Source organism: Rhyacophila brunnea, unplaced genomic scaffold, assembly GCF_057557595.1.
Source record: "Rhyacophila brunnea isolate RB1 unplaced genomic scaffold, BYU_Rbru_1.0 scaffold_13, whole genome shotgun sequence".
Classification (NCBI taxonomy): domain Eukaryota; kingdom Metazoa; phylum Arthropoda; class Insecta; order Trichoptera; family Rhyacophilidae; genus Rhyacophila; species Rhyacophila brunnea.
Window position 1 is genome coordinate 6,460,681 of NW_028232785.1, and position 17,126 is coordinate 6,477,806.

At 34.9% G+C, this 17,126-nt stretch overlaps 1 protein-coding gene across 1 annotated transcript; it reads left to right on the plus strand.

The window, feature by feature from the left end:
• The first annotated feature begins 1,221 nt into the window (after positions 1–1,221).
• LOC147076287 (uncharacterized) lies at positions 1,222–3,958 on the plus strand. Its single transcript, XM_085940369.1, has 4 exons — positions 1,222–1,368; positions 1,590–1,742; positions 2,404–2,556; positions 3,893–3,958. Exons 1-4 carry the CDS (start codon positions 1,222–1,224, stop codon positions 3,956–3,958), a joined length of 519 nt encoding a protein of 172 aa, XP_085796495.1.
• The last annotated feature ends 13,168 nt before the right edge of the window (positions 3,959–17,126 follow it).

Below are 17,126 nucleotides of genomic sequence, written 5' to 3' on the forward strand. Positions count from 1 at the left end.
GAGCATTTAAAAATAAATAATAGCATCGCCTTTATTTTCATAGAAATACCTAGATTAAAAGTAAAATAAGGACAAACAATGTTTATTTAATAATAATTTGAAATAATAATTATTTTTTACGTCATAGTTGTTGCCGGGTCACACTGTAGAATTCACATAACCGTTGGGATTTTGTGTCATTTATCAAAACAAAATGCAGTTATTTAGGTTAAAATACTCACTTCCATAACTTTACTATAAGTTCAGGGCGAACTGGTGATGTATCAGCTATAAATGATCTCTTCAAATTTGATGAATTCACTATTAAAACAATAGTAACTTTAAAAACAATAACAATAAGACGAAATTTGAAAGAGCATTCCGGACGGCCAAAAAATATGAAAGTGGGCGTGATTGTTTTAGAGCTGGACAGCGTGAATGTGGGAGCGAGATGCACGGCGTCAGCGCGGTTTGATTGGCTAAAAGTCATATTCGGGAAATAAAAACTCAGCCAGAGATTTATTTCGACCGAAATTAACTTGGATATTCAGGTACGAATAGTTGGACATTCGGGAGAACAACACGGAGTTATTGAAACTTAACATGGCGTATTCGGGTTTTTCAAAAAAATATCTCTGTTCCTAGATAAAAATATATTGTTTTTATAAACGATTTCGGTAGAGTTCGATAAAAGAAATTGAACTGCATTAAAATGTCGATTTCGACAAAAATGGATATTCGGGAAACAAATCCTATAGCGACGAGGTGATAACAAACAGATATCTTAAGGGACTTCAGAGTCAATAGCGAATAATGAAAGGAGTTTTACCTACCATTAAAACTCTTATTATTCTTGTTGACTCTGAAGTCCAGAGAACACCTACCTGGTTTCCTTGAGACATATCAAATTGAATACCAAAGACAAAGCACGCCGCGATACAAGCGTCAGTCCTGCCAGCCGGTAAAAAACAAGATGAACAACCAGAGAGGTAAATAATCGAGAAGAAAAGGGGGTAAAAAGAGGCCAGCGCAGAAGAACACAAGGCAAAAATACGATCAACATCTCAAGGGACTTCAGAGTCAACAAGAATAATAAGAGTTTTAATGGTAGGTAAAACTCCTTTCATAATGTCTTGAATCCAGTTACAAATGGCAACATTAAACTAATAGTCTATGGCAACATAATACGTTACTTTGTCTATTGAATAAAGAAGCCACGTTGTTCCTAGCATAATAGCAAACATGGATATAAAACGAGTGTGCGATGAACACCAATCTGACAGAGAAGGCGAACGTTTGTTTGATGTACAAATGGACACTACAAGTCATCCGGACGCTTATACTTATGTAAAGCAAGAGAATATCGACGAGACCAGTTGTAATTTTGAGGTTAGTTCAGCATGCTAATTTTCTGTAATTTAACTGTATTTATATATATAGATTATATTTTAATAACACGTGTTTGAAAACTTTCTTTCAAAACATATCTTATTACCATTCATTTGACAACAACGTGGTTGTCTTATACGAATCCACTGCGTGATTTATACTTAATACAGTTAATTTATTCATTAGTTTAAATATACATAACATTATTTTGCTTCTTTTAGTATCCTGCAGTCAGCTTCACTGATATTAAACCTGAGACTGACCTTCAGCTCGTTGACGTCAAACGCGAGATTGTTGACGATACTATAAACCCATCCTATGACGAAGATCCTCAACCGGGTTGTTTGTATTCCAAATACAAACCAGAAGATGAGGTGCGTCATTGCCGACTCAAGTAGAAAGCTGATACATTCATAACTTGGTCCTACTTTTTCCTCCCCTCTCGTTGTTGTCTATGGATGAGCTGTCATTGTTCTATAGAATGCTCATACTTACGCGTCTGGCGTATTCACAAAGGGAATAGTTTGATTTGAATAGATATGTTACATGATATATAATACACTAGCATTGACACCTTCTACAAATGTAATGCATAGATAAATGTTACATTATTTTTGCAAATCGATATTACCACCGGTTTTTGTGTGAAGGACTAGTCTGCCTTTGACAGTTGATGAATAACAGGATTGTATATTATTTATAATTTATTAATATATTTGATTTGAGAATTTATTATCCTTGATTAAATTTGAAACGAGAAAGGACGAACCAATATGTCAAGCAATCAGTGATCTGATTTTGAGAGCTGAAAAGTAAACCACTCGTTGATTGAGCTAAAAATTATGCTCAGGCTTCATTAATCTAAAGATGGCGGTGGGTGCGTTCAATTATAAATGTTATAAATCTTCCTAACCCTATCCTGTCGTATCGGCTAGACACTTGTAAAACTATTTGCCTTTTTTGGTAGGTCGACTTTAGTAGTCGATTTGAGCTGAGTATTTTTAGTTATTCATCAATTTATTTTGCTTCTTATAGTATGCTGCAGCTGGTTTCACTGAGATTAAACTTGAGACTGACCTCCAACTCGTTCACGCCAAACGCGAGATTGTTGGACACACTATACAGCCATCCTATGATGAAGACCCCCATCCGGGTTGTTCGTATTCAGATGACAGACCAGAAAATGAGGTACGTGCAATTGAATGTGTGATATACTTCTTCTTAACTCTATCTTGTATCGGCTAGACATTCGTAAAACAATTTAGTCGACAGTTTAGCAAGAGTTTTTAGTTAGTAGCCTAATACGTATGTTCAAGTAAATAATATATACTAGAAGAAATTCGGATCTGATCGAGTACGGAAAGGTCCCTTTAGAAAAGTTTAGATCCACCGATTTATCAATATGTGCCATAGAAAAGTTTAGTTGGATTTAGCTACCCTCAATGGCGTCATGTTAATGGTTTTGATCCAGGAAATGTTTATGGTTTGCTATGTTTTTATAGGTAATGCAGATTATAACTGATTTCCGCACATTAATTCAATTTAATTGATTAATAAGTTTTAAATCTTCAAGTCCTGCTTCCTAAAAGGCTGTTTATTGATATTTTTATGTAGTCTGCTAATATTAATACTGTTCTACGGCCCAAACACTTACAAACACGCGCGTTACTATGATCTTACTCCTTACTTTATTTATTGTTTGTCAATTTATGGGTACGGCTGTATGTTGTAGCTTAGCCACTGGGAAATGCCAATAAAAATGGCTTATTTCAAAAAAATACTACCTTATTCTTAGGTCAATAATTATTATAAAGCAAACATTATTTGTAGAATGTTTATCACTTTTGAATAGTCAAAGACAGCTTATAATCAGTATCTTGAAATGTTTAAATCTTGCCTATTTTTTGAATAATAAAATGCCTAACTCTTGTCAAATATGGGATCACAGGGATTATCAATATATTTTTTTATTGTAAATATCTCACTATAATAATGTCGACATAAATTTTACTAATGGTTTTATAAATGCTTTTAAAAATTAATAAATATAAAACATCTTAACACCGCTTCACATGGACGAACTGAAATGTGACTATATTCTAAAACAATAGAGCGAGAGGTTTAAAAAAATACTATTTGATGTAATAAAAATACGTTATGCAGTCATTAAAATAAATATAAAGGATAATAAGGCTTCAAAACTATGTTATAATCTAATAAAATAGATTATCTACGACGTTTAAGGAATGTCCAGGATCATTCTTTTAAAATAACGAAAAAGCTCCATTTTGACGTACGTTGAGCATGTCCCCCATTAAAAAAGTTAATTTTAATTTCAATGAATTTCATTTCATCACATTATGTTAACTATCTAATTTATTAAAATCGTTTTTATCTATCCGAGGTTTGTATTAAATATTAATCTTGCAATAATACGAGCTTATTATGTTGTCATTTATTGTGGTAAAAAATAAAATAACTGTGGGAATAATATGTCTTTATATCACTTTAATTATTGTAACAGGTATTCAATTTTTTATTTGCAGAGTACTGCTCAGCAATGGTTAACCGGGCGCCGCTCCAAGTGTAAGAGTCTACTGGATTTAAAGGCAGTTTGTACAGAAGTTTGCCCTAAATACTTAGAATGTTCATCCAAAGAGCTCCACGAAAGGATGACCCAGCATTCTAAGATAACCATTGATGACCATAACATCACAGAAGAATTGCAGAAACCATATTTGCGAAAGGTGGTTCGGATTAAACTGACAAGAGTAATACATTTTCCACGTAATTTTATTTGCAATGATTGCTATGCAGTATTTGGATCTGAATTCACGTTAAAAAGTCATAATATTTTATGCAAGTCTAAAATTTTAAAAACACATAAAGTGATGAACTCCGGTGTTCTCAATATTATCAAAAAGATAAAAGTTGATAAACCTCATCACTGTGATGTTTGTTCATATCAATGCTTGTCATCCAGTACTCTCAAATTGCATATGAGGACACATACTGGTGAAAAACCATTACAATGCCATGTTTGCTCATTTAAGTGCTCACAACTCAGTGGTCTCAAAATGCACAAAATGACACATACTGGTGAAAAACCATTTCATTGCGACGTTTGCTCATATAAGTGCTCACAACTAGGTAGTCTCAAAACGCACAAAATGACGCATTCTGGTGAAAAACCTTACAGTTGTGATGTGTGTCTAAAAAAATTCTCGCAGATCGGTCATTTAAAAAGCCATAAAACGACACATACTGAGGAAAAACCATTTCATTGCGTCGTTTGCCCTTATAAGTGTTCGTCATCGAGTAATCTCAAGACGCACAAAATGACACATACTGGTGAAAAACCATATAGTTGTGATGTGTGCATAAAAAAATTCACGCAACTCGGTCAATTAAAAAGCCATAAAATGACACATAGTGGTGAAAAACTATTTCATTGCGATGTGTGTTTATATAATTGCTCGACAGCAGGTAATCTTAAAAAGCATAAATTAAAACATATTGCTGAAAAACCATTTCAATGTGATGTTTGCTCATATACGTGCTCACAACTTAGATGTCTTAAAACCCACAAAATGACACATACTGGTGAAAAACCATTTAATTGCGATGTTTGTTCATATAAGTGCTCGTTAACCAGTCAACTCAAAATACACAAAATGACACATACTGGTGAAAAACCTTTCCATTGCAATATATGCTCATATAAGTGCACGCAAATCGGTGGTCTCAAAATGCATAAAATGACACATAGTGGTGAAAAACCATTTCATTGCAATGTTTGTTCATATAAATGCTCGACAAGCTGTAATCTCAAAACGCATAAAATCACACATACTGGTGAAAAACCATTTCATTGCAATGTTTGTTCATATAAATGCTCATCAGCCAGTAACCTCAAAATGCATAAAATCACGCATACTGGTGAAAAACCATATAGTTGTGATGTATGCCTAAAAAAATTCTCGCAGTTAGGCCATTTAAAAAGACATAAAACGACACATACTGGTGAACAAACATATCATTGCGTTGCTTGCACATATAAGTGTTCGTCATTGAGTAATCTCAAGATGCACAAAATGACACATACTGGTGAAAAACCATTTCATGGCGATGTGTGATCATATAAGTGTTCGTCAGACGGTTATCTCAAAACACTTAAAACGTCACGTACTGTTTAAAAACCATACAACCGCAAAGAATACCTAAAAAAATCTTGCAGTTTGCTCATCTGAAAACGTAGAAAAGAACACAATTATTGCCGTAAAACCCCATAATACAGTGTGTGCTCATGTCAATTCTAGCGAGCCGACGATTTAAAAATTAGGAAAAGAAAATAGGTATTCTGGTGACAATCATATGGTTGTGGTTAGTGCCTAAGAATATTCTCTCTCTAATGATTATATACGCTTTATTCTAATCAATACCATGAAAGGTAATACAAAAAAGAAATAATGGACAAAAACATCATGATAAATGCGTTGGTATTGACACCGTCCAAAAGGTGTCATCCGCTAGGGATCTAATTCCACTCGAACCCTAAAAAGTCAGTGACCATTATCTGGTCGACTCATAGTTATATGACATATGTTTATTGCATTGCAGAGCAATTTTTAATCCTAAAATATAACTAATATTTATTTAATAATATAAAAGTTATATTATATTGATTGACTGCAGTGACCTGCTGTGAGTACTTTGAGACGTGTGCATTTCTAGCTCACAGCAAGGTTGCCGCAAGGCTTTGTTTGAAAACATGGTGGAATGCTCTTTACTCGAATCAGACAACACCCGGCCGCTTGGATAGCGGCGGACAAATCTTTATTTCGTAATTGTCTAATGTAAACCATTCTAATCCAAATTATACAATAAATATTTCGTCGTCTCAAAACAACCCGTTGTTTTAATGTAATCATCCGAAAACCAAACATTCTAGAATCTAAACACTATCATTAAATGTCATCATAAACGCCACACCAAGCGAGAGAGAGCGTAAAATGCCTTGCCACGTCACTATATTGTGGAGATAGAATCTTAACAAAATATATTAGAAAATAATTCCTAGATAATCTGAAGTAGGTACGTAAAAAGTCGAAACATAATAATTTATAACCTTTACGGTGTCTCGTAGTTGACGGACGAGACCACTGTGATTGGGGATGACCAGGATATGTAGATGGATTATCGTCAGAAGAGATGAGAAGTCGAGATTTGGTACCTAGTTGCTGGAAGTGCGAGTTTTATTTGTCGCGTAAACAGTCCGTACAAGAGAGTTATGTTACAATACTTATGATACTGTTCGGAGGTCCGAGCTTGGTGGAATAGAATGCTGTGCGGAGCGACTTACACGAACCTGACTGGTTAATTATGACGGTTAATTATATTATACATGAATATTCAGTAAATTGTGTGTCATTGTTGGTGAAGTTTGCAATAATTGAGATATCTGCTGACCTCTGCATTATTGCACTTCGAACTTTTCGATCCAATCAAATAATGTTATATACGCGTGTAGAATATGCTGACTATTATAGAGCGACGATTGTGCGATAGCAGTAGTTTGATAGTAGTAGTAGACGTAGGTACTACAGTACCGAGTGTTCATGTAATTATTGAGTTATGTACTACTTGTCGAGACCCCCTTTTGCGGTCGCCAAGTAAAATGCGACCCTTCGATATTGGATAAATAATAGTTATTTTTATTATTCTTCATGATACACTAAAAAAAATATTTATAAACAGGAATTTTCATTTAGTTAAATCAATCATCGCCTCACATCAAATTGCATTGTACAACTACATAATATTTTAAAATTTTATCACCTACCTACCTATTATTGTTTGTAACCAAGTATTGCCTAAATTTACAAAAAAAAATATTGGGAGTTTCGCAAATGAATGTCAGTGTAAAATAGTGTGATATTAAGAAATGTGTCAAATAAAATTGTAATGCTAAATTAAGCTAGGGTTAGTGGTCTTTTTATACTTTCAAATATTTATGAAACATCACCACAAAAGGGCTTAATATAATAGGTACATATGTATCATGCCCCCCACATCCTCAAGCGGGCCTCTAGGTTAGGATCTATGTCAGGCTCCCCTACCTTTCGCTAAAGTTAAGGGTAGTGAAATTTTATACAGTAGTGTTCCCCTAGTGCTTTCCACGGAACCCCATGGTTAACGGATATCCGTGTATTTTTAGCGATTTTTAAATAAATCCAGTTGTTTAAAAGTTATTCAAAAGCACTGATCTTGACCACCCTTCGTGGTGGCCAAGTAACATGTAACCATCCGCTATATTAGCTAAAAAGGCATTTTGTAAGTTAGAATACACACTTAAAATATTTTTTAAATAAATAGTACACGTCAATTATCATTTAATTACGTAGGTACGTACCCACTTATAGCAATCATCTCAAAGCCACGTATTTTTAAATGTTAATAACTAGGTATTATGGAAAATAGACCTGCAGGCGAATTTTATATAATACAATGAATATGTGGAGTGTGTTTATCTCACAACTTGTCTACCCGCCACGCCAGGCCCCCAGGCTGGAGCCCTATCAGCCACTCCTGATTGAAAAAACTGACGCCTGGTTGAAAAAAAACCCCTTAAACTGACCGAAAGTTGAACCTAGCTATTAATTATACCCAAGTGTTTGCGAACACATTCACGAAGTAGGTAAGTACCTGCACCTTCAGATAGTAATAGTAATTTTGTCTTTCAAATAGGTGTCTATATCTTTGTAATCGGACTATAGTGTTGTAAACTTACTGCCGGCACATTCATTCATCAGTCTTGGCGTTCGGGGTGTTTGGTTGGATTTTGGATACCAATAATACAATAACACAATATAATACAATAATTTATTATTATTGTTGTCACGACGTCAGAGTTCGTTTATTCTGGTTCCGTCACGTTTTATGTTCATTTGGTAATCTCTAAGGCAAAAATATATGAGACACCAAGGCAGCCGTGATTATTATACCTAGTCAAAGCATTTTCATATTAGTTATGGTTTTTATAATATTATGATATTATATAGGTAGCTACCTACGTTCACAGCCTTCTTTAATTAGGTATTAATTTTTAAAAACATAGGATGCTGTTCTCATATTATATTATTATAGGCAATGATAATTAATATGGACGAAGCTCTGGAAAAAAATGGCACTCACCTTTTTGTCGCGTCTGCCGAATGGCATAATCTGTTCTAACGCCATTACAATAAAGTTGATATTTCTATAAATTCCCGATGGTTTTTGTCAGTCTGGAATGGTTTCGTTCGAACGGGTTCGCTCAAATGAACATTGACACTAGAAACACTGTTCTAACGCCATTACAATAAAGGTGATATTGCTATAAATTCCCGATGCGTGATATCGCATTATGGAAATTGCGTGACGTCTACCTATACATGTACGAATATCGCTATGCGCGAATTTACTTGCTAGTTACTGTAATGTCCATTAATAATGTCATTAATTATAGGTAGGTAGGTAATTAATACATTAATTCATTAGATTGGATGACAGCTGATACCACAGGTTCTATTAATTGACTGAAATTGAATTACTTAATTATTTTACTTTGTTTACTGCAAACCGTACAAAAATTATTAATTATTCCAGTACCTAGGTAATTGGTCTTGAATAAAATGTACCATAGAAAAAATGGGTAAAAAAGCTTCAAAATTTAATATAAATATGATTTACAAACAAATGAATACTTCGCCGTTGAGCATTTTTGATCCGTAAAGAAAAAAGGGCTTCGCAATAATTTTTTGATGAAAAACAAAACACCTATTTGTGGCAACATTTCAAAATCAGCCATGTCCACGTTTAGGTATTTTTGACTTCTTTGTGAATTGCTGAAGAACTACTGCTTTCTAACATCTCTGCATTATCAAAATGTGGAATTTAATACATATATTTAAATATTCTATACATAGTCGAAATAATATATACTTTTACCCTTGTGACTGTGTATTTGAGAAAACAAAAAGCTGTTTTTCTCCTATTGATTTATTATGGGCTGATTTTGAAATCTAGCGACACATTTATACATTTTCAATAAAAGCAACGTGTACTACCTACCTATATTTTTTGCGGACACAGTGACAGTGACGAATGGCAGCACTAAACAAATAGTCTATGGCCATATAATACTTTACTTTGTCTATTGGCGACAGAAGTCAGGTTGTCTGTAGCATCATAGCAAACATGGATATCAAACGAGAATGCGATGAAGACCAATCTGATACAAAAGAAGAGCTTTTGTTTGATGTACAAACTGACCTTCCGAGTCATCCGGTCTCTTCTACCTATGTAAAACAAGAGAATATCGACGACTCCATTTGTAATTATGAGGTTAGTTTTTATATGAATCCACTGTCTGTATACAACTATACTTTGTATTGTTTTATGAATACGTGTATTAAATCACCGCCATCTTTATATTAATAAAGCCTGAGCATAACTTTTTGCACAAGCAACGAGTGATCCACTTTTCAGCTATCAAAATCAGATCCCTGATTGCTTGACACATTGATTCGCCCTTTCTCGTTTCAAATTGAATTATAAAAAAATCTCAAATCTAATATATTAACTATCAGTGTTATTTATAAATAATATACATTCCTGTTATTCATCAGCTGTCAAAGTCAGACTAGTCCTTCACACAAAAACCTGTGGTAAAATCGATTTCCAAAAAATATGTAACATTGGTCTATGCATTACTTTTGTAGAAGGTGTCAATGCTAGTGTATTATTTATCATGTAACTCATCTATTCAAATGAAAACATTCCCTGTGTGAACATGACAGACGCATCAGTATCAGCACTCTATAGAACATTGACAGTTCATACATAGACAACAACGGGAGGGGCGGAAAAAGTAGGACCAGTCGTTGTAAGTGTAACGGCTTTCTACTTTAGTCGGCAATGATTAAATTCATTAAGCTGAAACTGATTTTTATCATATTGTGATTACATAAAATTATTTGCTTTTAGTGTCCTGCAGCCGTCTTAACTGATATTAAACCTGAGACTGACCTTCAGCTCGTTGACGTCAAACGCGAGATTTTTGAAGATACGATAGACCCATCCTATGACGAAGACCCTCAACATGGTTTCTCGTATTCAGAATATAAACAAGAAGATAAGGTACGTTCGATTGAATGTGTGATTTATTTCATAACTCTATAGGTACTGTTGTCAGGGCTAGACAGGAGTCACGAATGAGGGACACATGGGAGAGTAAATTTTACGGAAAAAAGTATAGATTGCTGTGACCCACTGACAGCTGTCTATGATTTTTTCAGGTTATAATATTTGTGAAGCGGTAGAACATATTTTTTTACAACGTTTTGCTTAGCTCGTATTCTTATTTGTCCGGTGGTTGTTTGTCGGGTACAAATCTTGCAATCAATTTTTAACTAACTTCCCGACTAGCTAGACATTTGAAACTTTTAGAATATATCAGAACACGATGCCAATACATTTTTTTTTAATACTTTTAGCCATCTTTAAGTAGAATTGAATTCATTTTCAGTTAATTCTGTTTTTTTTTTATTCAACGAATAATTTACAAGATTTGAGAATGTAACATTCTAATAATTATTGAACATACATAATTTTGAAAACTTTAAATATTATAACCAATAGAAAACATATCTTTGAAAAAAGTGAGACACTCCGCAGGGCAACCCGCATCTATCAGGTACCTAATTAATTTCTTGAGTTTAAATTTACATCAATTTATTTTGCTTCTTATAGTATCATGCAGACGGCTTCGCTGATATTAAACCTGAGACTGACCTTCAGCTCGTTCACGATAAACGCGAGAGTGATGAAGATACTATAGACCCATCCTATGATGAAGACCCTCAGCCGGGTTGTTCAAATTCAGAATACAGACCAGTAGTTGAGGTACGTTAAATTGAATGTATGATATACTTCTTCTTAACTCTATCGTGTTGTATCGGCTAAGCACTCGTAAAAATATATTTATCTTTTTTATTTAGTCGACAGTGTAGCTAAAAATTTGTAGTTATTACTAAATATGTATACCTATTCTAGTAAATATCTACTTATGCCCAGAAGAACTGCGGATCCAATCGACAGCGGAAAGGTACTCTTAGAAAAGTTTACATCCGCTGATTCATCAATATGTGGCCAGGGAAAAGATGTCGGATTTAGTTACCCTCGAGAGTAAGAGTTTTTAGTTATTAGCTAAATAGTATTCAAGTAAATATCTACTTATACCCAAAAGAACTACGGATTAGATCGACTACGGGAAGGTACTTTTTAAAGGTTTATTACCGCTCATTTTTCAATATGTGCAGCCCAAAGTCGTATCTATCGACTCGTGTGGGCGAAAACTTGTAATTGTAACTTGTAAACTGAAATCAGGTAAGGTTATGTCCGTCTCAACATTATAGCTACCTACGACTTTTTAATTCTCCATGGATATAATATTATAAACGTCATGATGTGTCAAAATATAACATACATCTTCTATGTCTTTGATTAATTTTAAACTATACAACCATATTCATTTTTTCGCATTGTAAACTCTTCACGCTTGTAGGTAGTAACGTTAAACTTACGATAATATACCTATATGGCGTGAGAATTTGTGAAAGATAGCTTACAAGCTCTTTGTTTAAGCAGAAATTACGTATAAATAGTGCATCACTGTGTAAAAAAGCATTTTCAGATAAGTTAGCATAATTATTTGATCTGTTTCGCGGATGATTACGTGATCCTAAAAGTGCAGCAAAAGTAACTATTTCTGGGATTGATATCTTTTAAAATAATTGGGTGAACGATACAAATATATAGCAATGCTTTGGCGAAATATAAAATAATAATATGTAATTATTCTCGCGAGTAAAGATAAGATAGTATCCGATCGCAGCTTAACCTCTCATTTTTGACAGTTCTAAACTAAACTAGGTACCTACCTACGTATCGGCGCGAGACATGGAGAGAGTGACTTAAGTCGTATGGCCATCTCTGGTCACGAGTACCCTTTGGTATGGGCAATAATGTCGACACGGATTATGACTAATTCAGGTAATGATAAGTTTCGACATGCCATATTTCGATAACCTACGTCACGTTTGCAAATAACTACGATGTTTCACACGAGTCGTTAGTTACGGGATCGACCTGGTGGGTAGGGAAAAGTTCAGTTGGCTTTGGTTACCTTCAATGGTGTCATATTAAAGGTTTAGCTCGCGGTAATTGAACCCCGATAAAACCACCTAGACATTATGGCTAAACCAAATCCGCCCGTACCAGTACTTGTCAATACCGCCTGGACAAATCCGCCTAGACAAACATATATAAACAAGTGCTTTTTTGGTTTTTCTAATTCGTAGGTATCGATAGGAATTTATATTACTTACGATAATCAGTGTATTTTAGGATTTAATCCGTTGCATCTGTTGGTAGAGTAATAACTACACTTAATAACGTAATATGCAGCTGCATAGCTTTTCACTGAGTTTCCGAATGGAGCACCAGGAATATGTCATTTTTGTTTTATATCTTTATTCTTGTATATTGTCACATATAAACTGTGCTCTACGTATATATCTAATTAAATGGGCAACAAGATTGAATAAGTGCCGACTAGCTCTATAATATAGGTACTCACTCTTTCTCGGGTCATGGCGATGCTAAAGTTCCAGTGTCTCCGACGATCCTACCCTACATGTGAAATAAAATACATGCGTGTGTGTAATAAGAGTGATATGGTAATAATAACAGGTGGGCGCCAACTTTAAATCTGGAGTAATTATTAGATTATTAAGGAAGAAATAAAAGAATGAGTTAGATTTATTTATAATATGGAAATTAATAATCAGACATATAGTAAACATTACGCCTCGTACTGGCGTGACAATTATAGACTCTACCAGTGGAAACAAACTGCTATCTGAGAATTAATCTACTCTTGCAATCTCGAAGAAAGAAACAGGATAAAACAATAAATAAAAGAAACGATACAGCTTACGAAGTCCGGAACAATGATTCTATAGACGGGGCCCGGAAATACGACGGCGGAATTTGACATTCTCCGCCACCTTCTCAGCACGTCCGCCATGAATGCCAATGGGTCAATTAGCGGACCACACTCAGGTAACGTCCGACTCACACCAAGGTTCCCACGTACGAGAAGAGCTCTCCCCTCTTGATGCTCTTTATTAATTCGTCCTCGCGATTCGTCAATCAAAACATCGCAACACTTTTCTTCCGCTCGGCCGCCATTATGTACCATAGATGGTCCGGGTGTTGCCGGTGTAAAAACCCGTACGTCCTTATATTATGGGCATGATTTTTTTTTTTTTGACCATGTCCGATCCTGATAGGATCATATGGGCCTCCACAGAGTAGAGGTTTGTATTGACAGATTTTGTTTTTACGAAAAATGGATGCCAGCCACTTGCTCAACCTATTAGGCCCATACCCTGACACACACAAATTGAAAAACAATATGTGTACTTGCCAGACCCAGGATTCGAACCTGGGACCCACGGCTTAATAGTCCAACGCTTAAGCCGCGCGGCCACCGTGGGCGTGGCGTTTAACATGACAATATCTTTTATTCATATTTTTTATATGCGTTTCTAAAATATATTATGTAAAAATAAAAATTGTCTCATTTCTTAAATGTTTGGCGCCAATGTCTGGGCGGCAATATCCGGGCGGTTTTGTCGGGACCCCCGCGGAAATGTATATAGCTTGTTATGAATTTATATTGAAGATCATAACCCGTTACCTCACATTGTTTCAAATTATTTGATTGATTAATAACGTTCAATTCTCCAAGTCTTGCTTAAGGTAACGCTTTTATCTAATGCTGTTAATGAGCCTGCTAATACTAAAACTGAGCTGTGATCAACTAAAAAAGCTTTAATTTCATTACATTATTTGTGTCGCTGAGTTTCAAAACTCGCTATAACACTTTTAAATTACCTATGTTGAGAAAATCAATAAAAACTTTTTGAACTAAAAAGGTTTTTGAATGTTTCAGTAGTGTTATAGCGAAAATTGATGGGCGCATTGATTTTGTTTCATAAATTACAGTTAATCGTAGCAGATTTTGAAAGAGGCGATAAAATTTTCATGTAGAGATTTTAATAACGAATCCAACGATATATTATATATCTTAATTATTTCAAAAAAGTGTTATAGCGGGTTTTGAAATTTAGCGACGCATTTACAGGATGGTTTATTTATAAAAATGAAATACTTTCGGTTTTAGTATGTATTAGCTTCTTCTTCTTATTGTGCCATCCCCTAGCGGAGGTCGGCCACCATCAAGGCGATCTTATCTTTATCGTCTGCTACCCGGACCAGTTCAGAGGAGCTGCACTCGTACCAATCACGGAGGTTCTTAAGCCACGAAATGCGGCGACGTCCTCTGGTACGCTTCCCATTGATCTTTCCTTGAATGACAAGTTGGGGAATGCTGTATTTTTGTCCTCTCATATAATCATGTAATAAAGTTTAAATTTAATAACATAACGTTTAGCATCTTAATCTATATAAATCGCTTTTATCTATCCCGGCCTTACATTCTGACATATTTAAGCAATATATTAAAAATTCATCTTGCAATAATTAGAGCTTATTCTTTTGTCATTCATAGTGATGAAGAGTAAAATATGTGTAGGTACAAAATGTCTTTATATTACTGTAAATAATGCAATAGGTATTCAACATCTTTTTCCAGAATTCTGCTCTGCGATGGTACCCAGGGTGCAGCACCAAGTGTGAGAGTCCAATGCCTACCGCGAATTTAAATACAGTTTGTAAAGAAGCCGGTCTCAAATACTTAGAATGTGCATCCAAAGAGCTCCACAAAGAGATGACGCAGCATTCAGAGATTACCATATATGACCATAACATCAAAAAAGAATTGCAGAAACCTTATTTGCGAAAGGTCGTCCGGATTAAACTGACAAGAGTAATCCATTTTCCACGAAATTTTATTTGCAATGATTGCTATGCGGTATGTGCATCTGAAATCACTTTAAAAAGTCACAATATTTTATGCAATAGATCTAAAGATTTCAAAACGCATAAAGTGATGAATTTCAGTGTTCTCAATATCAACAAAAAAACACCTAAGGTTGATAAACCTTATCATTGCAATGTTTGCTCGTTTAAGAGCTTGACATCCAGTGATCTTAATAAACATTTAATGATACATACCGGTGAGAAACCATTTAATTGCAATGTTTGCGCATATAAATGCTCGTCATCAAGTAGTCTCAAAACGCATAAAATGACACATACTGGTGAAAAACCATTTCACTGCGACATTTGCTCGTATAAATGCACGTCATCCGGCGGTCTCAAAAAGCACAAAATGAAGCATTCCGGAGAAAAACCTTTTCATTGTGATGTATGTTCATATAAGTGCTCGTCAACCAGTCATCTCAAAACGCATAAAAGGACACATACTGGTGAAAAACCTTTTCACTGTGACGTTTGCTTATTTAAGTGCTCGTCATCCAGCAGTCTCAATATCCATAAAAGGATACATACTGGTGAAAAACCATTTCACTGCGATGTTTGCTCATATAAGTGCTCACAAGTCGGCGGTCTCATAACGCACAAAATCACACATAATGGTAAAAAACCATTTTTTTGCAATGTTTGTTCATATAACTGCTCGACAAGCACTCAACTCAAAACGCATAAAATCACACATACTGGTGAAAAACCATTTCATTGCGATGTTTGTACATATAAATTTTCGTCATCAAGTGGTCTCAAAGTGCATAAAATGGTACACATTGGAGAAAAACCGTTTCACTGCGATATTTGCTCATTTAAATGCGCGTCATCTAGCAGTCTCAAAATGCATAAAATGACACACACTGGTGAAAAACCGTTTCACTGCGATATTTGCTCATATAAATGCACGTCATCCAGCAGTCTCAAAAAGCACAAAATGACGCATACCGGTGAGAAACCATTTAATTGCGATGTATGTTCATATAAATGTTCGTCAACCAGTCATCTCAAAACACACAAAAGGACACATACAGGTGAAAAACCATTTCACTGTGACGTTTGCGTATTTAAGTGCTCGTCATCCAGCAGTCTCAATATGCATAAAAGGACACATACTGGTGACAAACCATTTCACTGTGATGTTTGCTCATATAAGTGCTCACAAATCGGTGGTCTCAAATTGCACAAAATGACACATACTGGTGAAAAACCATGTCATTGTGATGTATGTCCATATAAGTGCTCGTCAACCAGTCATCTCAAAACGCACAAAATGACACATACTGGCGAAAAACCATTTCTTTGCGATGTGTGCCTAAAAACATTTTCGAAATCTGGTAATCTGAAATTGCATAAAAGAACACATACCTAAAGCCATTCAATGCGATGTAAGCTTTCTAATTTCTCGTTACCCGACAATTTAAAATTGCGTAAAAAAAAATATGTTTACTGCTGAAAACCCATATGATTGTGGTGTCGGCTAAGAAAATCCTCTCAGGTGATATTATCATACTCTTCGATGTAATCAATTACATGATAAAACAAGAAATGAAAATATAATTAATATTAAATTCTACAGGTTTTTCAAAAGATTTGTCGATAGCTATTTCGGTTGTAACACCATTATCCAAGACTATTCAGATAGGCCGTTGGCCTTTGCTTAAATACTATACGTGTATAGATAGAGACAGAATACATTTTCTTAG

Bases quoted from the DNA above. Each gene is read 5' to 3' on its own strand.
- LOC147076287 (XM_085940369.1), top strand. From the start codon at position 1,222: ATGGATATAAAACGAGTGTGCGATGAACACCAATCTGACAGAGAAGGC. The intron at 1,743-2,403 runs GTGCGTCATTGC...TGCTTCTTATAG, and splicing joins AATACAAACCAGAAGATGAG to TATGCTGCAGCTGGTTTCAC. The intron at 2,557-3,892 runs GTACGTGCAATT...TTATTGTAACAG, and splicing joins ATGACAGACCAGAAAATGAG to GTATTCAATTTTTTATTTGC.